Genomic DNA, 26,820 nt, shown 5'->3' on the forward strand with positions numbered 1-26,820 from the left:
TCATATATGGTGCGAAGGACATGACCACAACAAAATACAATATCCAGCATCATAATATGAAAATGATCTGTTTAATATGGCAACACGAACATTTCTCATTTAGTTTTATACAAAAATCCTTATTCAACCTTACAGAAAATGTTTGCATAGGCATGTTGATAGGTTGCAAGAAATTGCACATGGATTGCAAGGCCAGTGTAAAATACAGTTTTGCACTCAAATAGTAAGAAATAGGAATCAATTTCTTGTAAGTTTTGGCATTTGTGTTTGTGAACAAACCAGGAAACTGAAATGCAATTGTTGCGTGACTCATAAATAAGTCCACAGGAGTGAGCACAATCTTATCTATATGGCACATGTGAACTAGCACTGTCTAGCTGTAAAAAAATGTCAAAATGCACTGAGTTAAGAGGTGGCCTTCAAGGGCTTAGAAATTAGCATATGAGCCCACCTAGGTTTAGCTTTCAACAAAGAATACATAGGGGCCGAATTATCAAGCTGTGAATGCAGCAGCTTCGGCTCGCCGGAAACATAAGTTAAGAAGCAACGGTCTTAAGACCGCTGCTCCTTAACTTATCCGCCACCTCTGAGGCGGCGGAAAGCAATCATCCTGATCAGATACGAGCGGGATGATTGACATCCCCTGCTAGCGGCCAATCTGCAGGGGGCAGCATTGCACAAGCATTTAACTAGAAATGCTTGTGCAATGTTAAATGCCGACAGCATATGCTGTCGGCATTTAGCGATGTCGGGCGGACATGTTCCGCTATGTCCGCCTGACACTTAATAAATCACCCCCAAGAGAACAAAGCAAATTTGACGAGAAGAGTAAATTAGAAAGTGGTTTAAAATGACATGCCCTATCTGAATCATGAAAGTTTCATTTTGACTAGACTGTCCCTTTAATGGCTTTGTGGCAAATAATTGTAACAATATTGTGATCAAGTATTTGTTTTATAAATCTTATGGTAAATTCCCATAATACAAGTACTTTATCTTTCTATCAATTTGTCTACTGTTTGTTTCATTTAAAGGGACATGAAACTGCATTTTTTTTCTATCATGAATAAGATGAAGCGCATGGTTTTAAACAGCTTTGCAATTTACTTCTATTATTAGTTTTTTGTTATCTTGGAATCATTTGTTAAAAAGCAGGTAGATAAGCGCAGAAGTAGCAGTTTTGCAAAAGGAGTAGATGGCAGCACTTTTTCCTGTCATGTAGTGCTTCAGACATGTGCACCCTACCAACCTAGTTATCTCTTTAACAAAGCATACAAAGAGAACAAAGCAAATGTGATAATAGAAGTCAATTGGAAACTTTTTTTGTTTTTTACTTTTTCATGTCACTTTAAGACTTTTAAAACTTTGAGCCATTGTTTGCAATCTTCTATATTACAGGGGCTAAGCCATAACTTTAATAATCCTGTCCTGCAGCTGCTACTGAGGTATACAATCATTACGGAGTTCTGAAGCTTTCATGACTAATATAGTGTGAGTACGCACCCCCTGCTGGCTTTTCTTCATGAAACTTATGTGACTCTTTCCTCGCTTCCCCAGGCCTTTGTGTGCCTTGTTTACTTGGAATCCTGTAATTATTTTTTATCAATTTTTCTTTCCATTGTAACTCCACTCTATTTTAGTTCTCAGCAAAAATATCCTGAAGCATATGAAACAAATGTATAAACCAGCTAACGGTGAGAAGTTTAGAAAGAGTCATGGAAGCCAAAAATTAAACTTTGATTATTTAACATAAAACTTAGATAAAAAAAGAAGTACTTTTTTGGTAAATGAAACTTTTTTTCTAGATGTTAGCTCCTTTCTATTAGGCCATACTGAGGTACGCTCAAGAGAATGCAAACACTATATGGCAACATTGTCTGAAGTAATGATATACAAGCAACCTATAGAGGGATCTTTAGCTGTAGCAGGCCGCTCTGTGTGATAGAAGAGAACTCTGTCTTCACTTAATATTACTCCACATAATTGATGGATGTCTTCTATGCAAAGACAGATCCACACTTAGATGTTTTTAGCCATCTTTATTAAGCAGTACTTCTAACTATACAGCTTAATTTGGATTTTATCATAGAGTAGCTGAATTTACTGCACTCTAAGGGGCTGAATTATCAAGCTCCGAATGAAGATTGATGCCCCTGTTTCTGTGCGAGCCTTCAGGCTTGCCGGCAATAGCAGTTTTGAAGCAGCAGTCTTAAGACCGCTGTTCCATAACTGGTCCGCCTGCTCTGAGGCTGTGGACATCAATCCGCCTGATCCTATACGATCGGCAGGGGCGAAACTACAGGGGGTGCAGAGGTCGCAGGTGTGACTGGGCCCCTGAGGGTGGGGGCCCAGCTTAAAAAAAAAAAAAAATTATAATTTTTTTTTCTTTTTAATAAAAACGTTAACCTACCACTGCCTGCACTGATATCATGTGAGTGTGACATGACTACAGGGGTTAGTGTTTCTGTTTTTACCCATTGGTGTTTATGTGTGTGTATGGTGTGTGTGTGTGTATGTATGTGACTGTGTGTGTATTTATGCATGTATGTATGTGTGTATGTTTTTGGAACCAGCAAATTACAGACCTTGTTACTACAGCATTGGTGGGGCAGGGGGTGAACAGTGTCATTATACAGTACCACTATATACAGTCTGGGGGGGGGGGGGGACCATGTCACTGACTACTGTGGTCACTTTATAAAGTACTGGGCAGGTAGGGTCAGGCCAGCCATCTCACCGGCAGATTACAGACTGTGTCACTAACTTACTATATACAGTTCTGGGGGGTTAAATAGTGTCACTATATATATATATATATATATATATATACAGTAATAGGGGGTCAGACAATCTCACAGACTGTGGGCACAGGGTACCTCCTTTTGCAGACATGTAATCTGATTCACATTTTTTTTCTGTGTTAAATGTAAAAAAAAAAAAAAAGTATTAAATTCACCTTTTTTTAGAGGGGGGAGTGGGCGGTGGGGGGGCCCCTTCTTAGATTCTTGCACCTGGGCCCTGTGGTTTCTAGTTATGCCTCTGACGATCGGGCTGATTGACACCCCCTGCTAGTGGCCGATTGGCCGCAAAGCTGCAGGGGACGGCATTGCACAAGCAATGATAAATGCTGACAGCGTATTCTGTCGGCATTCATTGATGTCTGTCGGACATGATCCGCTGAGCGGATCATGTCGGACAGACCGATGATAAATCGGCCACTAAATCTTCATCTACATCTACATCTTTCTAATTTAAAGGGACAGTCTACTAGAAAAAGTTTGTTTAAAAAGATAGATAACGACTTTACTAACCCATTCTCCACTTTTCAAAACCAACTTTGTTATATTAATATACTTTATAACTTCTAATCCTCTAAATGTCTGCCTGTTTCTAAGCCCCAGCAGGCCGCCTTTATCTCAGTGCATTTTTGTAGCTTTTCACAGCCAGACAATGCTAGTTCATGTTTGCCATATAAATAACATTGTGCTCACTCCTGTAATCACAAAGGTAAAACGTATATTAATATAAAAGTGTTGGCTATGCATAACTAGACTGTCCCTTTAATTCTAATATCAAATGTACCCTATTCTTTTGATATTATTTGTAAAAGAGGCAGCAATGCACTACTGGGAGCTAGCTGAAAACAAGAGGCATGTGTAACCATCAACCAGCAGCTAGCTCCTGTGCTTTTCAGCAAAGAATACAAAGCAAATAAAATAAAATAAGTACATTAGAAAGTCTGTATCATGAAAGATAAATTGTGACTTTACTGTCACTTTAAGTATATCCTCTTCTGCATGAATGCTATTTTATTACTGGTTTATTGCATTGTTTACGTAACTTTAAATCTTATAACCAAATAACTTTTGTGTGTTTGTTACTGGTAGGAAAGGTAATACCCAAGTGATTTATCATGAGAAATATACATTTGTCAAGTATGATGTGACAGAGGTGGAGGGACAAGGGGTTAGCATATTTCTTGCTCAAGGCAGCATGTGTTGAAAATACATCACTGAAGTACATACATGACAAGAGAAGTTAATTGCACAGTAAATTATGTGTGTAAATCTGTGCTTATATTATATTCATATAAAAACATAATTTATTATAACTGGATAAATTCCTTTCTTTCTTGGTGGTGAGAGTCCACAAATCCTTACTGTTGGAGATTCATCACCAGGAGGAGGCAAAGACAACCTACACCAAGAGCTTTCATATCCCTCCTACTTCCCTGACCTTTCCAGTATTACGTATAGCCAAGAATAGGAGGTAGGATTAAGAAAGATAGTAGGGTAAAGAGGTGCAAACTATAACTGCTGCCACTAGGAAATATGGGCGGGTTCGTTGAGTCTCACCACCAAGAAAGAAAGGAATTTACCAGTTAAAAATAAATAATGTTTTCTTTATTATGGTGGTGAGAGTTCAAGATTCCTTACTGTTGAGAACCAATAACCAAGCTGTGGAGCCAACAAAAGAAATGGGTGGGACAAAAATGAAAGGCAGGAACCATTAACCAAGAACTATAGCCTAAAGAACCTTCCTGCCAAAAGCTAACTCAGCTGAGACAAAAACACCAACATGATAAAAAATTTGGTGAAAGTGTGAAAAGACGACCATGTTGCAGCCTTGAAAATTTGTTGATGCCTCATTCTTGAAAACCCAAGAAGTAGACACAGAACCAGTCAAATGAGCTGTAAAATGAAAAGGCGGTGGCTGTCCCGTCTCCAAGTAAGCGCTGAATTAGACTCTTCAACCATGAAGCTAAAGTAACAACATTTGCCTTCTGACCCTTATGTTTATCTGAAAACCAAACAACTGGAATACTGACCTGACTACATATAATAATCTCTCCTTCAAAAATTTTGGATTAGGACAAAAGGAAGGAACTACAACTTCCTGGTTAATATTCTCTGAAGAAACCGTCCATTACAACATTTGGAGGTTCAATATAAGCATAGGTTCAAGGGAAGAAAAAACCCTTAGGACCAAAATGTAAATTCCATGGAGGAGAAATGGGCTTGATACCTGGTCTGATTCTAACCAAGACATAAACAAATGCTTGAATGTCTGGAAGACGAGCAAGCTTCCTGTGCAATAAAACTGAAAACGCAAAGTTGTGACTGCTGACAGACTATGTTGAAGAAATTGTAGGATTCCTAGAATGTGAACAGAACTCCATGTCTAACCCCAGGCTGAACACTAAGAAAGATACATCTTCCCACCTTGTGGTGAATTTTTCTAGTGACTGGCATATGGGACTGAATCATGGTATTCATAGAAACTTTCAATCTCCAACAGTCAAACTGAGAGATTGAAGATTTTGGTAAAATAAAGGACCTTGAGAAAACAGATCGGCATACCTTGTCCTGCGGGGCCAAACCGGAGCTATTAAGATTACTGAAATCAATTCATGTTTGATCGAGAATTACCCTCAGAAGAAGTACAATTTGAGGAAACAGGTAAACTAGATGAAAAGACCACAAAACTGCTAGAGCATCTATCAATTCCACTTGAGGATCTCTCAACATATATTTGGGGAGCTGTTGATCTCCCGAAGACCTCAGCGACACACCAACTGAACGAAAACCTCCTGATTGAGAGACCATTCCCCCGAGACAGAGTCTGATGACTCAGATAATCTGCCTCCCAATTGTTGACCCCAATAGTGAGAATTGCAGAGATGGTACAGTCATGAGCTTCTGCCCAATTCAGTATGCAAGAAACCTCTTTTATCGCTAGAGTGCTGTGAGTACCACCCAAATGAGTGAGATAAGTAACCGCCGTAATGTTGTCAGACTGAAAACTAATGGAACAGTCCTGAGAAGAGGCCACACCTAAAGAGCTCTGAAAATCTGCGTTCTAAGATAGTTATTGGTAACTTTGCCTCTTGAGGGGACCAAACTCCCTGAAAGCTTTGGGATCCCCAGACCGCACCCCAAACCAAATGGTGGGTGTCTGTGGTAATTTATTCCCCATGATGGACGAAGCAATACCATTCCCAAGGAAACTGGAAAAGGGGATATCCACCACAAAAGAGAAATATTAGATTGAAGAATCCAGATGGATTAACTGAAACAGATTGGTGTGGTCTCCATTCCAATGCTTTAGCCTGCATAGTTGAAGTGGACCCAAATTAAACCTTGAAACGGAATAGTGTCTGAAACTATCAGCATCAGACTAACTACTTCCATGTACTGAGCCGCAGATACTTGAGATAAGGACTGCAAGTTCCTATAAATATAATAAAGTTTTAGCTTGTGCTGATCGATTAAATAAAAGTGTCACAGAGAGTCTATGATCGCTCCAAAATAAGACCATTGTACATGGGATCAGCAAGCTTTTTGCAGCCATGATTGCGAAGAAACTGGAGTCATTTCTTTGTATGAGCAGTAGCTAAAGGTCAAGAGGGATTTTTAACCAAAATATAGTCCAAGTAGGAAGCCACATCTATTCCTTGACCTCTGACGAAGGGACAGTGAAGCGCCCAGAACTTTGGTAGAAAACCAGGAAGCTGTAGCAAGACGAAATGGAAGAGGAACAAACTGATAATGTCTGCCCAGGAATGCAAAACAAAGGAACCAGTGATGTGTATAGGAATGTGCAGGTAAGCATTCTTCAAGTCTATAGTTGTCATACACTGACCCAGGAGAACTAAAGGGAGTATAGATCTGATAGTTTCCATCTTGAAAAGAAGGAACCATTAAGAATGTGCTTAAGTATTTCAGATCCAGAATGAGTCTGAATGTTCCCTCCTTCTTCGGGACTAAAAATAGAGTGGAATAGAATACACTCCTGCCTTAAGACACAGGAACAATGCATCCCATGTTCTCTGGATCCTGAACACACTAAAAGGAAAGCCGTTCGATTCAATGGTCTCTTTGATACATGAGACAGTAGAAACCTTTTGCAAAGAGGCAGCAACCGAAAATCTATTCTGTACCCCCAAGACATTATCTCTATAGTCCAGGGATCCTGAACAGACTGAAACCAGGCCTTTTGAAGAAGGCTTAACCTGCCCTTTTCATGCAGACTTTGCATTGGAAGGTGACATTTTGGTATGCTTGAACTGATTCCAGACTGGATTGGGTTTCCAGGTAGACTTGAAGGAATTTGGATTTTGAGAGGAAGTAGATTTCTGATTCCTGGTTTGGTGAAAGGAGCAAAACCAGCTGCTAGATTTACCATTGGCTCTAGTTTTTTTTTATCCTGGGGCAAAAGGGCTCCCTTGTCACCAGTGTTAGTGATAGAATCCAAGCCAGGACCAAACAAGATCAAACTCTTAAAGGCTTAAGTTAATAGTCTCTACTTTAAACAGTGACAGCAGACCATGATTTCCACCACAGGACCCTTCTAGCAAGAACAGCTAAAGCTGTATTTTTGCATTAATGCAAATATTCTGAATGATCGCCTCACAAATAAAGAAGTAAGCTGACCGAAAACAGCAAATGTGTTCTTTAACATCCTCTAAGAATGATCCTTCTAAAACTAACTCAGGTTGCTGCTCCTTCAACACAAGCTATGCCCACAACTGGTTGAAGCAACAGACCTCCATGCAGGAAGGCCTTCAGGAGGAAAACTTTCCAGCTTCCTATCTATAGTCTCTCTGAAAGAAGTGTGGTTTTCTAGCAGAATCATAGTTTGTCTAACCAATGTAGATATATCTCCGTCCACCTTAACTATGGTTTCCCAAAATACAAAATTAGACTTTGGAACAGAGAACATACTTTTAAATTTAGGAGTAGTAAATTGAACTTCAGACTTGTACCATTCCTTGGAGGGAAAAAAACCCTCAGCTGACTTAGTTGTGGGTTTGAAAATAATATCCAGTTGCTTTACAGTCATACCTTCAATAGGATTAGGGTCCTAAACCCTTAAAATCCTCAAAACCTCTTATATAAAGAACGTAAATGTTCTATTTAAAACTTAGAGGTTATCTCCTCAGTTTCCTGATCTGAATTCCAGGATAATTCTACCATTGACAGTTCCCCCTCAGAGAGAGAGAGGAAGATTGGTCAGAAACAAACATCTAAACTGGTGTAACCATCAAAAAAACAGCCAGAACCTCATCTTAGTAGAGGAACTGGAGGCAATATTTCTACACTTACTTAAAGGTAGCATAATAGCCAAAACTTCAGATATGGTGGAGAAATCAGTAACTTCCCCCTGTGTAGTACATACAGGATAAGGACAGAATTTGGACAAGTGCTGCCAAGGTGACCTGGAGAACAGTCAGAATCTGTGGATCTACCCTCTAACACAGTTTCAGTCTGCGTCATTCTAAAGCATATACTATGCAATCCCAACAGAATGAAAGTAACACTTGCAGTACACATGTAGTAAATAAACCATACCCCCCAACTGTCCCGATTTTTGCGGGACAGTCCCAATTTTAGGGGTCTGTCCCCCTGTCCCGGGTTGCTAGCCATCTGTCCCGATTTGCCCCATGCATTTAAAAAAAAAAAAAAAAAAGCTGGCTTTGCTCTCCCAGGGTTAGATACCTGTTAAATTCCCTGTGGAAAAGGAATGGTGTGTGGGTTAAGCAGGAGTAAAAAGGCTGTATACACTCAGTTCAAGTAGGAAGCCACATCTATTCCTTGACCTCTGAAGAAGGGACAGTAAAGCGCCCAGAACTTTGGTAGAAAACCAGTAAGCTGTAGCAAGATGAAAGGGAAGAGGAACAAACTGATAATGTCTGCCCAGGAATGCAAAACGAAGGAACCAGTGATGTGGATAGGAATGTGCAGGTAAGCATTCTTTAAGTCTATAGTTGTCATATACTGACCCAGGAGAACTAAAGGGAGTATAGATCTGATAGTTTCCATCTTGAAAAGACGGAACCATTAAGAACGTGCTTAAGTATTTCAGATCCAGAATGAGTCTGAATGTTCCCTCCTTCTTGGGGACTAAAAGTAGAGTGGAATATAATTCACTCCTGCCTTAAGACACAGGAACAATGCATCCTATGTTCTCTGGATCCTGAACACACTAAAAGAAAAGCCGTTCGATTCAATGGTCTCTTTGATGCATGAGACAGTAGAAACCTTTTGCGAAGAGGCAGCAACCGAAAATATATTCTGTGTATAATTATGTGTCAGTTCTGAGGTATAGCCCAGATGTTTTGTCTAACATTATCTGATTATGTATATGCCATGTGCCATCCTGTTGTGACTGGCTATAAATTACATACCATGATGTAAATGCTGATAGCCTGCGGGCTGTGAGAGGCATAAAGGTACCCACTCTATTGTTCTTACTCAGAATTTCATCCTGAGGATACAGCAAAGAACCCAACCTGTACTGTAACTAACAGTAGAGGATATACTGAGGGAGTACATCTTCATGGCCAGAAAGGAGGAAGCTAAAGGAACTGTCTCAGTAATGCCCAAGGCAAGATTGTGACCATTCTCCCACTAGGAGATTTACATTGTTCTGCCAGTACTGTTCTATGTCCCTCTCTGCCAGGAACTATCCATTGAGGGACATTTGGGATTAATATCCTTGTAAATCAGAAATAAATCCTTAACACCTCTATCTTCACCTGCTCCTAGAAGAGGCAAAGATAATACTGGGAGGGTCGAGGAAGTAGGAGGGATGTTAAAGCTCTTGGTGTAGGGTGTCTTTCCTCCTCCTGGTGGTCAGGAGATAAATTTCCAAAAGTAAGGAATTGTGGTCTTTGACCACCATAAGAAAGAAATGTGTATGAAAAACATGCTTTTTAAGTCTGGATTATATATTTTATTATACTTTCTAAGGGTAAAAAAGAGAAATTAGATTTTTACATCCTTTCTACTAGTAACATGCACAAAACAAGAAATTAACCCATTCTGCCAGTAACACACAGAAATGTGATTTAAAGTCTTTCTTTTCAGTAATACTTACAAAAAGATTAGAGATATCTGTCATTTTCTTTCAGTAACACACAATAAAAGGATTTAACCCTAGTAACACGCTCAAATAAGGAACGTTTTCCCCTTTCCATTGGTGAAATACATAACGCAGGAATATACCCACCCACTTTATTCCAGTCACACATATATTGCAGGGATTTAACCCACACTTAGTAAAACACCCAGAAAATTAAATGAATCATCTTTCTGCCAGGAACTGGTACAGTGAGGGATTTAACCATATTTCTGCCAGTAATACACAGTGCAGGCAAACAACTTGCATTCTGCTAGTCAAACACATAATTCAGAGATTTAACATAATTTCTTCAAGTGAGATCATTAATGCAAATAAAATAAAACACAGGTATTTAACCCTCTTACTGCCAATAACACACAGACATACATTTCCCAAGTGAAGGGGATATGTAATGCCTTATTATGGCACAAGGAGTGAACACTCATACCATGGACACATATTTATGCCTAGAACCAAAGTGCTCAAAATGTTGCCCCTAAAAAGTCGGTCTCCCTAATTAAGGGTCTTGAGGTGTGCCTTGGCATAAAAATACCCATTATTTATTTTTATAAAAATGTATACATTTCACCACATAAATATATGCATAATAAAACGACAATGTAAGTTAAGCTATGAGGAGAGGTTAGCCAAACTGTGTCTGCTTTCTCTAGAAAAAAGGCGCTTGAGAGGTGACATGATTCATTTATATAAATATATTCAAGGCCCATATACAGAGATGGCAGAATCTCTGTTTATTCCAAGAACATTGATAGGTCACAATTTAAGGCTGGAGAAAAGAAGATTTAATCTCCTGCAACGTAAACGTTTTTTTACTGTAAGAGCAATAAAATTGTGGAACTCATTACCAAAGGAGATAGTGAATGCCAATACCTCAGATACATTTAAAAAATGGTTAAGATACATTTCAGCCTAGAAACAGAATTCAGGGATATAATTGCTTGTGTTAAATGAGTCACCTTTTTAAAATTGAACTTGAGCTTTTTTGTAAGTATATTAATTTATTAATATTAATCTATACTATTTGTATAGGTTGAACTCGATGGACTTCTGTCTTTTTTTTCAACCTCATCTAATATGTTACTATGTTAATTACATTTACTGAATTTCAAATGAACAGATTTGTTTATGAAAAGTTCAAAATCCTTTAAATTCTGTGCACCCTATATAATGTGACAGCCATCAGCCAATCAAAGACTAGTATATGTATACACTGTGAATTATTGCACATGCTCAGTAGGAGCTGGGGTATTGGTGTGCACAGTTTGATAATGGAAGTCAATTTTAAAAAAAAAATTCTTTCTAAAATTGCATGTGCTATTTAAATCATGACACAAAGTTTTACTTTAGTGCCTCAGCAAATACAATGCAACATATCTAACTGATGGATGTAATAAAGAAGAGTATTATTCAAACTTATTTATCTAGACTTAAAATGGCATATGTATTAGTACCTGATTGGGATGAAATCCATCTACTGGTTCTATCAGGTCCCAGGGCGCTTTTCCCATTTTTGTCCATTCAGAGATCACTAAAGAAAGAAAGAAACAGGTATTAATGTTTTATAAAATAAATGAAAGCAATGGAATGTACCAGTTATAAACATACTACATTTCCTATAAAAGGACACAGTGTTTATATAGGTAGCAAGTACATAAGGAAATAAATTGAATTGTAGCGTGTATATATCATTATTTGTGAGAGGATATAGCTCACCAGGAAATATCTCACCATATGTGTGCTTTAAAGTCTCTAAAAATATTTGCAAAACTGAAAAAATATAAAAACAGAAGCTTAAATTATAACAGAATTAGCGCTCTTTTTTAAAATTGTTGATCAACGTCTAAGTACCTATGAGATGTTTCCAATTATATTTAGCCTATTTTTTTAATAAACTCCAAGAGGACTGCCTCTACAAGGTGTATACTCCTAGAATGCATAGAGAGAGCTTGAAAGGGAAAGTCAAACAAACCTCCATGATTTGGAAAGAGCATGATATTTCTTCTATTCTACAATTGAATTTGTTCTCTTGGTATACTTTAAAACCATACCTAGGTAGTCTCAGGAGCAACAGTGCTTTACTGGGAGCTGCCTTTTGTCATTGGCTCACCAAATATGTTGAGCCAGGCCACAGTAGTGTATTGCTGCTCTGGGACAAACACAGAGGCCTAGATTTAGAGTTGGGTGGTAGCCGTCAAAACCAGCGTTAGAGGCTCCTAACGCTGGTTTTTACCGCCCTCTGGTATTTGGAGCCAGTCATTAAAGGGTCTAACGCTCACTTTCCAGCCGCGACTTTTCCATACCGCAGATCCCCTTACGTCAATTGCGTATCCTATCTTTTCAATGGGATCTTTCTAACGCCGGTATTTAGAGTCGTGGCTGAAGTGAGCGTTAGAAATCTAACGAAAAAACTCCAGCCGCAGAAAAAAGTCAGTAGTTAAGAGCTTTCTGGGCTAACGCCGGTTCATAAAGCTCTTAACTACTGTGCTCTAAAGTACACTAACACCCATAAACTACCTATGTACCCCTAAACCGAGGTCCCCCCACATCGCCGCCACTATATTTAAATTTTTTAACCCCTAATCTGCCGCTCCGTACACCGCCGCCAACTACGTTATCCCTATGTACACCTAATCTGCTGCCCCTAACACCGCCGACCCCTATATTATATTTATTAACCCCTAATCTGCCCCCATCTGCCCCCCACAACGTCGCCGCCAGCTACCTACAATAATTAACCCATAATCTGCTGACCGGAGCTCACCGCTACTCTAATAAATGTATTAACCCCTAAAGCTAAGTCTAACCCTAACACTAACACCCCCCTAAGTTAAATATAATTTTTATCTAACGAAATAAATTAAGTCTTATTAAATAAATTATTCCTATTTAAATCTAAATACTTACCTGTAAAATAAATCCTAATATAGCTACAATATAAATTATAATTATATTTTAGCTATTTTAGGATTAATATTTATTTTACAGGCAACTTTGTAATTATTTTAACCAGGTACAATAGCTATTAAATAGTTAATAACTATTTAATAGCTACCTAGTCAAATAATTACAAAATTACCTGTAAAATAAATCCTAACCTAAGTTACAATTAAACCTAACACTACACTATCAATAAATTAATTAAATAAACTACCTACAATTATCTACAATTAAACCTAACACTACACTATCAATAAATAAATTAAATACAATTCCTACAAATAAATACAATTAAATAAACTAACTAAAGTACAAAAAATAAAAAAGAACTAAGTTACAAAAAATAAAAAAATATTTACAAACATTAGAAAAAAATTACAACAATTTTAAACTAATTACACCTACTCTAAGCCCCCTAATAAAATAACAAAGACCCCCAAAATAAAAAAATGCGGCCCTTTGCGGGGCATGCCCCAAAGAATTCAGCTCTTTTGTCTGTAAAAAAAAAAATACAATACCCCCCCAACATTAAAACCCACCACCCACATACCCCTAATCTAACCCAAACCCCCCTTAAATAAACCTAACACTAAGCCCCTGAAGATCTTCCTACCTTGTCTTCACCATGCCAGGTATCACTGATCATTCCAGGCTCCGAAATCTTCATCCAAGCCCAAGCGGGGGCTAGACATCCATCATCCGGCTGAAGTCTTCTATCAAGCGACGGCTGAAGAAGTCCAGAAGAGGCTCCAAAGTCTTCATCCTATCCGGGAAGAAGAGTAGATCCGGACCGGCAACCATCTTCTTCCAAGCGGCATCTTCTATCTTCATCCGATGAGGACCGGCTCCATCTTGAAGACCTCCACCGCGGACCCATCTTCTTCTTCCAACGACTTCCCGACGAATGACGGTTCCTTTAAGGGACGTCATCCAAGATGGCGTCCCTCGAATTCCGATTGGCTGATAGGATTCTATCAGCCAATCGGAATTAAGGTAGGAAAATTCTGATTGGCTGATGGAATCAGCCAATCAGAATCAAGTTCAATCCGATTGGCTGATCCGATCAGCCAATCAGATTGAGCTCACATTCTATTGGCTGATCGGAACAGCCAATAGAATGCGAGCTCAATCTGATTGGCTGATTGAATCAGCCAATCGGATTGAACTTGATTCTGATTGGCTGATTCCATCAGCCAATCAGAATTTTCCTACCTTAATTCCGATTGGCTGATAGAATCCTATCAGCCAATCGGAATTCGAGGGACACCATCTTGGATGACGTCCCTTAAAGGAACCGTCATTCGTCGGGAAGTCGTCGGAAGAAGAAGATGGGTCTGCGGTCTTCAAGATGGAGCCGGTCCTCATCGGATGAAGATAGAAGATGCCGCTTGGAAGAAGATGGTTGCCGGTCCGGATCTACTCTTCTTCCCGGATAGGATGAAGACTTTGGAGCCTCTTCTGGACTTCTTCAGCCGTCGCTTGATAGAAGACTTCAGCCGCATTATGGATGTCTAGCCCCCGCTTGGGCTTGGATGAAGATTTCGGAGCCTGGAACGATCGGTGATACCTGGCATGGTGAAGACAAGGTAGGAAGATCTTCAGGGGCTTAGTGTTAGGTTTATTTAAGGGGGGTTTGGGTTAGATTAGGGGTATGTGGGTGGTGGGTTGTAATGTTGGGGGGGGTATTGTATTTTTTTTTTTACAGGCAAAAGAGCTGAATTCTTTGGGGCATGCCCCGCAAAGGGCCCTTTTAAGGGCTGGTAAGGTAAAAGAGCTTTGAACTTTTGTAATTTAGAATAGGGTAGGGCATTTTTTTTATTTTGGGGGTCTTTGTTATTTTATTAGGGGGCTTAGAGTAGGTGTAACTAGTTCAAAATTGTTGTAATTTTTTTCTAATGTTTGTAAATATTTTTTTATTTTTTGTAACTTAGTTCTTTTTTAGTTTTTGTACTTTAGTTAGTTTATTTAATTGTATTTATTTGTAGGAATTGTATTTAATTTAGTTATTGATAGTGTAGTGTTAGGTTTAATTGTAGATAATTGTAGGTAGTTTATTTAATTAATTTATTCATAGTGTAGTGTTAGGTTTAATTGTAACTTAGGTTAGGATTTATTTTACAGGTAATTTTGTAATTATTTTGACTAGGTAGCTATTAAATAGTTCTTAACTATTTAATAGCTATTGTACCTGGTTAAAATAAATACAAAGTTGCCTGTAAAATAAATATTAATCCTAAAATAGCTACAATATAATTATAATTTATATTGTAGCTATATAAGGGTTTATTTTACAGGTAAGTATTTAGATTTAAATAGGAATAATTTATTTAATAAGAGTTAATTTATTTCGTTAGATAAAAATTATATTTAACTTAGGGGGGTTTTAGTGTTAGGGTTAGACTTAGCTTTAGGGGTTAATACATTTATTATAGTAGCGGTGAGCTCCGATCGGCAGATTAGGGGTTAATTATTGTAGGTAGCAGGCGGCGACGTTGTGGGGGGCAGATTAGGGTTTAATAAATATAATATAGGGGTCGGCTGTGTTAGGGGCAGCAGATTAGGGGTACATAACTATAATGTATGTTGCGGCGGTGTAGGGAGCTGCAGATTAGGGGTTAATAATAATATGCAGGTGTCAGCGATAGCGGGGGCGGCAGATTAGAGGTTAATAAGTGTAAGGTTAGGGGTGTTTAGACTCGGGGTACATGTTAGGGTGTTGGGTGCAGACGTAGGAAGTGTTTCCCCATAGGAAACAATGGGGCTGCGTTAGGAGCTGAACGCTGCTTTTTTGCAGGTGTTTTTCTGCTCAAACAGCCCCATTGTTTTCTATGGGGATATCGGCACGAGCACGTTTTTGAAGCTGGCCGCGTCCGTAAGCACCGCTGGTATCTAGAGTTGCAGTGGCGTTAAATTATGCTCTACGCTCCCTTTTTGGAGCCTAACGCACTGAAAACCCAGCCATTCTGTGAACTCTAAATACCAGCGGTATTTAAAAGGTGCGGGAGAAAAAAAGCACGCGTAGCTAACGCACCCCTTTGGCCGCCAAACTCTAAATCTAGCCGATAGTTTTTATTATTGCACTATTGCTTGAATCTAACTAACATATTAGATCATGTTCTTATGTCTGTTTAATAAATGTGCATGTTTGTGTATGGCAAAAAAGCTTTTCCCATTCCCCTGCTTGCAAAACGTATTTTGTGTTTATTAAATAAATCATTTTAGTTGATATTTATTGTCAAGCAATTTTACGTCCATATTATTCTAATAACATCATAGCAAATGTACATTACAACTGGGAATAAAATAAAAAAGATTTACTTGGTAGCCACTTATGATAAACACGTGTCCAAAATAAATCATTTAAAAAACATATAAACCACATGTGAAAATTAAAAAAACTAAATAAAAAATTTAATTTAAAGCTTCTTATAGGTACACATAACTATGGAGTCGATTCCAGTACTTTAGGGGAAAAAAAGTATAAAAAATCCACATAGACCACTGGTTTTTAAACCTGTCCTCAGACCTCCCCAACAGGCCAGCTTGTCACGATTATGGATGAGAGCAGGTTAATAGCTATGTTTATTAAAGGGACATTAAACCCAAACATTTTCTTTTGTGATTCAGATAGAGAATGCAATTTTAAACAACATTCAAATGTACTTATATTATCTAATTTGCTTCATTCTTTAGATATCCTTTGTTGAATAAATAGAAATGCACATTGGTGAGCCAATCACAAAAGGCATCTATGTGCAGCAACCAATCAGCAGCTACTGAGCCTATCTAGATATGATTTTCAGCAAAGAATATCAAGAGAATGAAGCACGTTAGATAAAACAAGTAAATTAGAAAGTTGTTTAAAATTGCATGCTGTTTCTAAACCATGAAAGAAAATTTTGGGGTTTAATGTCCCTTTAAGCAGCTGATTATTTCACCTGTGCTCCAGTTCAGATATCCTCAAAATGGAGCCTGTTAGGGAGGCCTGAGAACAGGTTTGAAAACCAGTGACATAGACTATAATGGCAATTTTCTGTAGAAAATCATTGGATACATGTTTCTAAAAGATTGGAATAGACACCTATGTTTTTAACCAGTGCAAATGGGTTAAACACATAGTTAAAGTAAGCGCTACCACTGAAAGTTAGCTGACATATCTGGGGCGCGATCCGATAAACGGCGTAGTTTGCGGCGCAAGCGAGGGAACCCGCGTCGCCCGCAGTTTCAGCTCGCAACTCGAGCTATCCAATATGCGGCGCCGTCAGTTGCTAAAGTGGCGCAAGTCTGACAAAGTAGCGATGTCCAGAAATCTGCATAAGTACAGATTTTTGGAGTCGCCAGTGACTTGCGCCACGTTAGAAACTGCCGGCGCCTACAAAACCTGACTAAAGTCTAAATCACCCGCACTGTCTAACACGCCTCCTAAACATAGCCCGACACGTCTAACCCTCTATCCGCTATCCCCCCTCACTAGCCTAACAATAAAAAAATTTATTAACCCCTAAACCGCCGCTCCCGTAGCCCGCCGCAACCTAATAAAGTTATTAACCCCTAAACCGCCGCTCCCGTACCCCGCCGCCAGCTATATTAAATCTCTAACCCCCTAAAGTGAGCCCCTAACACCGCCGCCATCTATTTTAGAATTATTAACCCCTAATTTAATCCCCCTACCCCGCCGCCATCTATATTAAATTATTTAACCCCTAAAATAATAAACTATCCCTACCACTAAACCTAAGTCTAACCCTACAAATAGCCCTGAAAAGGGCTTTTTGCGTGGCATTACCCCAAAGTAAACTGCTCTTTTGCCAGCCCTTAAAAGGGCTTTGGCGGGGCTTTGTCACAAAGTAAACAGCTCTTTTGCATCTAATCTAAATCCCCCTACACCGCCGCCAGCTATAATAAATGTATTAACCCCTAATCTAATTCCCCTACACCGCCGCCAGCTATTTTAAATACATTGACAACTAATCTAATCCCCCTACACCGCCGCCAGCTATATTAACTATATTAACCCTAATTATATTAGGGTTAATATAGTTAATATAGTTACTATAGTATTTATATTAACTATATTAACTCTATCTAACCCTAAAACCCCTAACTAAATTCTTATTAAATTAATCTAATTCATATTATAAACTAAAATATTCCTATTTAAATCTAAATACTTACCTATAAAATAAACCCTAAGATAGCTACAATATAATTAATAATTACATTGTAGCTATGTTAGGGTTTATATTTATTTTACAGGTAAATTGTTAATTATTTTAACTAGGTATAATAGCTATTAAATAGTTATTAACTATTTAATATCTACCTAGTTAAAATAATTACCCAATTACCTGTAAAATAAATCCTAACCTAAGTTACAAATACACCTACACTATCAATAAATTAAATAAACTACAAATATCTATCTAAAAATACAATTAAATAAACTGAACTAAATTACAAAAACAAACAAACACTAAATTACAAAAAATAAAAAAAAGATTACAAGATTTTTAAGCTAATTACACCTATTCTAAGCCCCCTAATAAAATAATAAAGCCCCCCAAAATAAAAAAAAATCCCTGCCCTATTCTAAATTAAAAAAAGTTCAAAGCTCTTTACCTTACCAGGCATGCCCCAAAGAATTCAGCTCTTTTGCATTTCAATAAATATACAATACCCCCCCCCCCAACATTACAACCCACCACCCACATACCCCTATTCTAAACCCACCCAAACCCCCCTTAAAAAAGCCTAACACTACCCCCCTGAAGATCTCCCTACCTTGTCTTCACCACACCGGGCCGAACTCCTCATCCGATCCGGGCGATGTCTTCCTCCAAGCGGCAAAGAAGATTGGTTCAGCCAATCGGATTGAACTTGAATCTGATTGGCTGATTCAATCAGATTTTTCTACCTTAATTCCGATTGGCTGATAGAATCCTATCAGCCAATCGGAATTCGGCGGACGCCATCTTGGATGACGTAATTTAAAGATACCTCATTCGTCGTTCAGTCGTCGGCCGAGATGGATGCTCCGCGGCGGCGGAGCGAAGAAAGAAGATTGAAGATGCCGCTTGATGGAAGATGCTGCCGGAAGAAAGAAGACGTTGCTGCCGCTTGGAGGAAGACATCGCCGGGAGGAAGAATTCTTCTTTGCCGCTTGGAGGAAGACATCGCCCGGATCGGATGAGGAGTTCGGCCCGGTGTGGTGAAGACAAGGTAGGGAGATCCTCAGGGGGGTAGTGTTAGGCTTTTTTAAGGGGGGTTTGGGTGGGTTTAGAATAGGGGTATGTGGGTGGTGGGTTGTAATGTTGGGGGGGGTATTGTATATTTATTGAAATGCAAAAGAGCTGAATTCTTTGGGGCATGCCCCACAAAAGGCCCTTTTAAGGGCTAGTAAGGTAAAGAGCTTTGAACTTTTTTTAATTTAGAATAGGGCAGGGATTTTTTTTTTTATTTTGGGGGCTTTATTATTTTATTAGGAGGCTTAGAATAGGTGTAATTAGCTTAAAAATCTTGTAATCTTTTTTTATTTTTTGTAATTTAGTGTTTGTTTTTTTTTGTAATTTAGTTCAGTTTATTTAATTGTATTTTTTGATATATTTGTAGTTTATTTAATTTATTGATAGTGTAGGTGTATTTGTAACTTAGGTTAGGATTTATTTTACAGGTAGATATTACTAGGTAGATATTAAATAGTTAATAACTATTTAATAGCTATTATACCTAGTTAAAATAATTAACAATTTACCTGTAAAATAAATATAAACCCTAACATAGCTACAATGTAATTATTAATTATATTGTAGCTATCTTAGGGTTTATTTTATAGGTAAGTATTTAGATTTAAATAGGAATATTTTAGTTTATAATATGAATTAGATTTATTTAATAAGAATTTAGTTAGGGTTAGATAGAGTTAATATAGTTAATATAAATACTATAGTAACTATATTAACTATATTAACCCTAATATAATTAGGGTTAATATAGTTAATATATATAATGTAATAACTATATTAACTATAATATACTTAGGGTTAATATAGATAATATAGCTGGCGGCGGGGTAGGTAGATTAAATTAGGGGTTAATAATTTTAATAGAGATGGCGGCGGTGTAAGGGGCTTACATTAGGGGTTAATACTATTAATATAGGTGGCGGCGGTGTAGGGAGGGCAGGTTATAGGGCAAAAGAGCTGTTTACTTTGGGGCAAAGCCCTGCAAAATGCCCTTTTAAGGGCTGGTAATAGAGTTTATTACTTTAGGGGGATTAGATTAGGGGTTAATAATATTAATATAGCTGGCGGCGGTATAGGGGGATTAGATTAGGGGTTAATAATATTAATATAGCTGGCGGCGGTATAGGGGGATTAGATTAGGGGTTAATAATTTTTATATAGGTGGCGGCGGTGTAAGGGGTCAGATTAGTGGATAGATAAGGTAGATGGCAGCAGTGTAAGGTGTTCACATTAGGGGATAGATAAGGTAGATGGCGGCGGTTTTAGGGGTTCACATTAGGCGATAGATAAGGTAGGTGGCGGTGGTTTAAGGGGCTCACAGTAGGGGGTTAGTTTATGTAGATGGCGGCGGGGTCCGGGAGCGGCGGTTTAGGGGTTAATAACTTTATTAGGGATTGCGGCGGGGGATCGCGGTTGACAGGTAGATAGACATTGCGCATGCGTTAGGTGTTAGGTTTTATTTAGCAGATCGCGGTTGACAGCTAGATAGACATTGCGCATGCGTTAGGTGTTAGGTTTATTTTCTAGCTAGTTTAGGGAGTTACGGGGCTCCAATAGTCAGCGTAAGGCTTCTTACGGCTGCTTTTTGTGGCGAGGTGAAAATGGAGTAAGATTTCTCCATTTTCGCCACGTAAGTCCTTACGCTGTATATTGGATACCAAACTGCGCTGGTTTGGTATACCTGCCTATGGCCCAAAAAACTACGGGCGACGGCAGAAATATACGCGCGTAACTTCTAGGTTACGCCGTATATAGTATACCAAACCAGCGCAAATATTGGCGTCACCAGCTTTTGCGGGCGCCGATTTTTATCGGATCGACCCCCTGGTGAGTCAATGACAAAAAGGCATATGTGTATATCTACCAATCACCAGCTAGCTCCCAGTAGTGCACTTCTGCTCCTGAGCTTACCTAGCTATGCTCTTCAACAAAGGATACCAAATTACAATGTCAATTTAATAGCAGACGTAAACTGAAAAATCTCTTTGTGCTCTGTCTGAATCTTGAAAGTTTAATTTTGACGTTCATATATAAAAGATAATTATTCTCTTTAAAATATAGACCATTGTCGCTGATACTGTTGTAATTTGTAAAATTAGTTATTTTTCTAAAGCCGGCAGATTGTGTTTGTAAAATGACAAGAAGTGATGGGCCAGTCCTATAAAAAGCAGTCTGCATTGTCTAAAAAAAGTGGGAACTGCAAGAGAAATGTACCAGAAATATAATATGACAACATTTCAATGTTTCACATGGGAGGTTTTAATATATTACACCCAAAAGGGAATGTCAGGTGATGAGGATCTAATCCAAATGAACAAACTTGTCCTTCATCCTTACAGAAATGCATTTGTTTTATAACATGCATTGGAAAAATTAAACCTAACAATGCATAGATCACTGACTTACTAGTGATACAGTTTTCAGACTGGGATAGTTAACCCAGAAGATAAATGTATTCTGCTGTGTGTAAACCATTTTTCAATTTATTGACCTATTTATTTTTTACATATGCATAGTATATATCAGCCATTAAAGGACCATAAAATACTGTACAGTAGAATTACAAAATCAACATATGAATAACAAAATGACAATGCAATAATGCTTACTCTGAATTTCAAATGAGCAGATTTGTTTATGCCAAATTTCTAAATTCCTCATATTCTGTGCCACCTGTGTCACGTGACAATCATCAGCCAATCACAGACTTTTATGTATACAGTGTAAACTCTTTCACATGCTCAGTAGGCAATGGTGCCTCAGAAAGTGTGCATATAAAAAGATTATGCACAATTTGATAATGGTAGTACATTTTTTAATAAAATCTCATGTGCTATTTGAATCATGAAACTTTAATTTTGACTTTAGTGTCTCTACAAATACACTGCAAAAGATCTGCTTACAAAATTGTTTTAAAAGCATTGAAACTGTCGTTATTGTTAGCAGAATTCCATTTCAAAATCCCTATCTGCTCCCAGTAGCCAATTAGAGACAAATATAAGTGTGCTACTACACTGATCAAGCATTCACTGTGCAGAATGTAGCAAGATTATGAAATCTAGAGTACATACTGTATGCCCAATTCTCAGGGGAATTGAACAACAACAATTTTAACAGTTATTAAAATACGAGCATGTAAAATAAATAATTAAAGTACACTGTAAATGATTTTGCTAAGCATAATTAAACATTTTGGGCTAGATTAAAAGTGGAGCGCTAATTTATTGGGCAAATTTGCCAACCAGAGCTCTGGTTAATTTTCTAAAAGTGCCCCAATTGGCCCCAAAATAAAGTCTTATTTTTTTATTATATAAAGAAATACTGCACAAAGCTAAGGGGTGTTAGAAAAAAAACAACGGCACTGAAAAGTGCCTTTACGGTGCGGTCTATGGGAACTGTGTGTTCCCTGTAAATATATATGTATATACTTATATACATATATATTTATGTGCTCTTTACACCAACAACAATAAGTATATGGAATTATCTGCCTAATGAGGTTGGTTTAGTAAAGTCAGCAGATGTTTTTTAAAAAAGGACTAGGTGATTATTTTGGTGAAGCAGAATATACAGGGATATAATCATTTAAATTTTTAATTTGATGGACTTGAGTCTTTTTTTCCGAACCTATATTATTATATAAATATGATTCATATGTAACTTTCTCTTTGTTGCTAGCACAACAAAGTAAACCAAGAGTAGACTTTCAAGAATGAAGGATATAAGATGTATTTGTTTCCATGGGACTGACCTCATACATCACCAATTTTTTTCCTGAGGACGTTTAGCTACTTCTCTTTTTTATTAATATTAATTTGAGAATAAATCTTGTGGACCCTGCAGACTTTATTTTGTGTAGCTCAGAAAATTGTTTAATACAATAATTATCCAGGAGGAAGGAACCTTTTTGAGAGTGAAAAAACAAATTAGGAATAATCGTGTAAACAAATTATATGGTGGTAGCCCAAGGGCAGATCTCCTTAAAGGGACATTATAATGCAAAAATTACAAGGTCTGGCTCGTTAGAGTATGAATTTTTTGCACTACTCACCATAGAACTCTGTGTGTTTAACCCCTGCAAAAGGAGACACATTTACTGCAACCACTGAGCTGAACACATTCAATAATAGGCGGGGTAATATGACTACAGCTGCCAATTGGCTGAACGGCTGCAGAGTCACCCCCTGCTTTTGTGCAACCAATTTAACAAGTTTGAGGTGTTTTTATTCTGCCACCTCTGAGGTGACAGATTGTTTAAGAAGCAGTGATCATATTCTTAACTTGTGGTAAGCAAGCTTAAATCAGCAAACCTACATATATATATATATATATATATATATATATATATATATATATATGTTCTATTTATTCATAAATATATATATATATACCAAAGAAGTTAAGTGCACATGCTCAGCGTCATATCCAGAGGTTGTCTTTGGGAAATAGACACATGAGTGCTGCCAGCATTGCTGCAGAGGTTGAAGGGGTGGGAGGTCAGCCTGTCAGTGCTCAGACTATACACTGCACACTGCATTAAATTGGTCTGCATGGCTGTCATACTATTAGGAAGTCTCTTCTAAAGATGATGCACAAGAAAGCCCGCAAACAGTTTGCTGAAGACAAGCAGATTAAGGACATGGATTACTGGAACCATGTCCAGTGGTCTGATGAGACCAAGATAAACTTATTTGGTTCAGATGGTGTCAAGCGTGTGTGGCGGTAACCAGGTGAGGAGTACAAAAACAAGTGTGTCTTGCCTACAGTCAAGCATAGTGGTGGGAGTGTCATGGTCTGGGCCTGCATGAGTGCTGCTGGCACTTGGGAGCTACAGTTCATTGAGGGAACCATGAATGCCAACATGTACTGTGACATACTGAAGCAGAGCATGATCCTCTCCCTTTGGAGACTGGGCCAACATGATAACGACCCCAAACACACCTCCAAGACGACCACTGCCTTGCTAAAGAAGCTGAGGGTAAAGCTGATGGACTGGCCAAGCATGCCTACAGACCTAAACCCTATTGAGCATCTGTGGGGCATCCTCAAATGGAAGGTGGGAAAGTGCAAGGTCTCTAACATCCACCAGCTCCGTGATGTCGTCATGGAGGAGTGGAAGAAGACTCCAGTGGCAACCTGTGAAGCTCTGGTGAACTCCATGCCCAAAAGGGTTAAGGCAGTGCTGGAAAATAATGGTGGCCACAAAAAATATTGACACTTTGGGCCCAATTTGGACATTTCCACTTTGGGGTGTACTCACTTTTGTTGCCAACGTTTTTTTTTTTTTCAAATTTTTATTGATATACAATAATCTCAGTTACAAAGATAACATAGAGAATGTTTGTGGAGCACACAGGCTCCCAAAGCGTAAATAAACAGAAAATTGAAACAGTTTCAACATTTCAGGTTGGGGTATATTCATGAAATGGAAGATGAGCGGTACATAGCTCTTAACGTAAGAGGTCGGTTAGTTGGGGTGGGAAAGGAGAGGGAGGGGGGAGGAAGGGTGATAGTAGCGTTAGAGGTAGAGAGAAAGTCCTTATTCAAAGGATAGTCGGCAAAGGTCATCTAATGCGTGTTTGCCCTAGTATTCGGGGACCAAGAAGTGGTGTAGTAGGATTGCCAGTCTGCCCACAACAGTTCAAACAGGTCCGAATTATTTAGGGAGTAAAAGATAGGTTTCTCCATGTTGTAGATATATGCCATATAATTTAAAATGCATGACCATTTTGGAGGCGTCTTGGATTTCCATGCCTTGGCTATAGTCGCTTTAGTAGCTGTTAACAAATAGATAGACAGGTATGCTTGGTGTTTAGGTAGTTTAGTAGTGCCTATGTGAAGAAGGGCATTGGAAGGGGTTGCGGGAAGTGCTATACCTAGTTTCGCTATAGGAAACAGGAATTCCATAAGGGTCTCAATCTGGGGCAATCCCACCATATGTGTAGAGAATCTCCTTTTTTACCACAATTACGCCAACATAGAGGAGATGCAGTGTCAAACATTTTGTTAAGTCTAGCAGGGGTGAGGTACCAATGCGTTAAGAGTTTGTAATAGGTTTCAAAGAGAGTAACACAATGTAGTGCTTTTTTGGTGAGGGAGATTACGTGTTGCCACGCCTGTGGGGGTACGGTCACATTCAGGGATGACTCCCATTTGAGTAAGTGAGGGAGCTTATTCTCAGAGTCTGAGTTTCCTATTAAGGTGTAGTGTATTGAAAGGGGTCTATGTAGTTTACTACCTTGTTGCCAAGTCGTTTCCCAGAGTGTTCGGGGTCGGTGTAGTTCAGGTTGAAAGCCCCAACTGAGAAGAAAGCTCTTTAGTCTTGTATATTCAAATGTCATATGTCTTGGTAAAGTAAAGTCAGCCTTTATTTCTGAGAGTGTAATGAAGCGTGGAGTTGGTGAACTAACCCAGAGATCAGCTACTGTCTGTATTCCTACTTGTGTCCAGCCGTGAGGGTGAGAGTCAGGTAGCCCTCGAAGGAGACCCGTCATGGGAGTGATAGGTGAAGGGTGCAGCGCGATATGTGGGTAGTGTCTCAGCTTATCCCACATGGCGAGACATTCTCGTATTATGGTGTTGCTAATATCTGTGGTTCGTCGTAAATGGGTAGGGATCCAAATCAAGTCAGGTAGATATATGTGGTTCGGGAGTGAAGCTTGTTCTATGGTTTTCCATTTACTAGGAGATTCCTTCGCACCCCATTGCGAAATATGGGTGAGCATGGCTCCTTCATAATACCTTGTTATTGAAGGGGAGGCTATTCCTCCTCTACTGAGGGGGCTTTGGGGAATTTTATGCGCCACTCTAGGGGGTTTATGCTGCCATATATATTTTGTGAACTCGCTCTGAAATTGATGTAGGAGATACCCCGGAATACGGAAAGGAAGGCACCTAAATAGATAAGTAATTTTAGGTAGAAACGACATTTTGAGGGCCGTTAGTCTGCCTATCCAGGATATGTAGGTGTAATCCCATTTGTTTTTTAGAGTGCGCAGTTCGGCTAAAAGAGGCAAGTAATTGTCTTTGATCATCTGGGGGATATTGTTCGATATCCTGACCCCTAAGTGTGAGATGAAGTTGTTGGTGCAGTGTACCCTATATTGAGTTATAAGGGTGTCAGCTGTATCTTGGGGGAAGCCCCAGGTGAAAATTTCTGTTTTATCTAAGTTTAATTTGTAGAGGGACATGTAACCAAAGGATTCTAAGATTTCCTTCAGTCTCGGGAATGAAGATAGAGGGTCTGAGGAGAATATTGTTATGTCGTCAGCAAAGAGCGCTATTTTATGAATAGTGCCATGCAGACGAACGCCATCTATTTTCTTATCTTGTCTAATTTGCTCTGCTAGCGGTTCGATCGCAAGGGCAAAAAGGAGAGGTGAGAGTGGACACCCCTGTCTGGTGCCATTGGATATTGAAAAGCTGCCGAGGGGGTAGAGTAAAGAGCCTGTATCGCCTTGATAATTTGGTCTGGGAAGCCAAAGGATTTGAGGACTTCCCATAGGTAAGACCATTGAACGCGGTCAAAAGCCTTCTCTGCATCTAACGAGATTACAGAGAATGGCTTATTGAGTCTGGTGGATTCAGTACAAATGTTTAGCAGACGCCTAGTATTGTCAGGCCCTTCGCGATGAGGAATGAATCCTACTTGGTCTAAATTTATAAGGTGCGGGAGTAATTTGGAAATGCGAGTAGATGTTGCCAACGTTTTAGACAT

The 26,820-nt window shown here is 38.8% G+C and overlaps 1 protein-coding gene across 2 annotated transcripts in view; it reads right to left on the reverse strand.

Annotated features, from left to right (window-relative positions):
- Positions 1-26,820, reverse strand: part of AOAH (acyloxyacyl hydrolase) — a 411,773-nt gene that overhangs the window by 431 nt on the left and 384,522 nt on the right. For both annotated transcript variants that reach the window (XM_053714415.1, XM_053714414.1), the window contains exon 20: positions 11,376-11,452. In XM_053714415.1, the coding sequence (XP_053570390.1) occupies positions 11,376-11,452 (77 nt within the window). The remainder of the gene's footprint in view (positions 1-11,375; positions 11,453-26,820) is intronic.

Source organism: Bombina bombina, chromosome 5 (genome assembly GCF_027579735.1).
Source record: "Bombina bombina isolate aBomBom1 chromosome 5, aBomBom1.pri, whole genome shotgun sequence".
In the NCBI taxonomy this organism is placed as follows: Eukaryota; Metazoa; Chordata; class Amphibia; order Anura; family Bombinatoridae; genus Bombina; species Bombina bombina.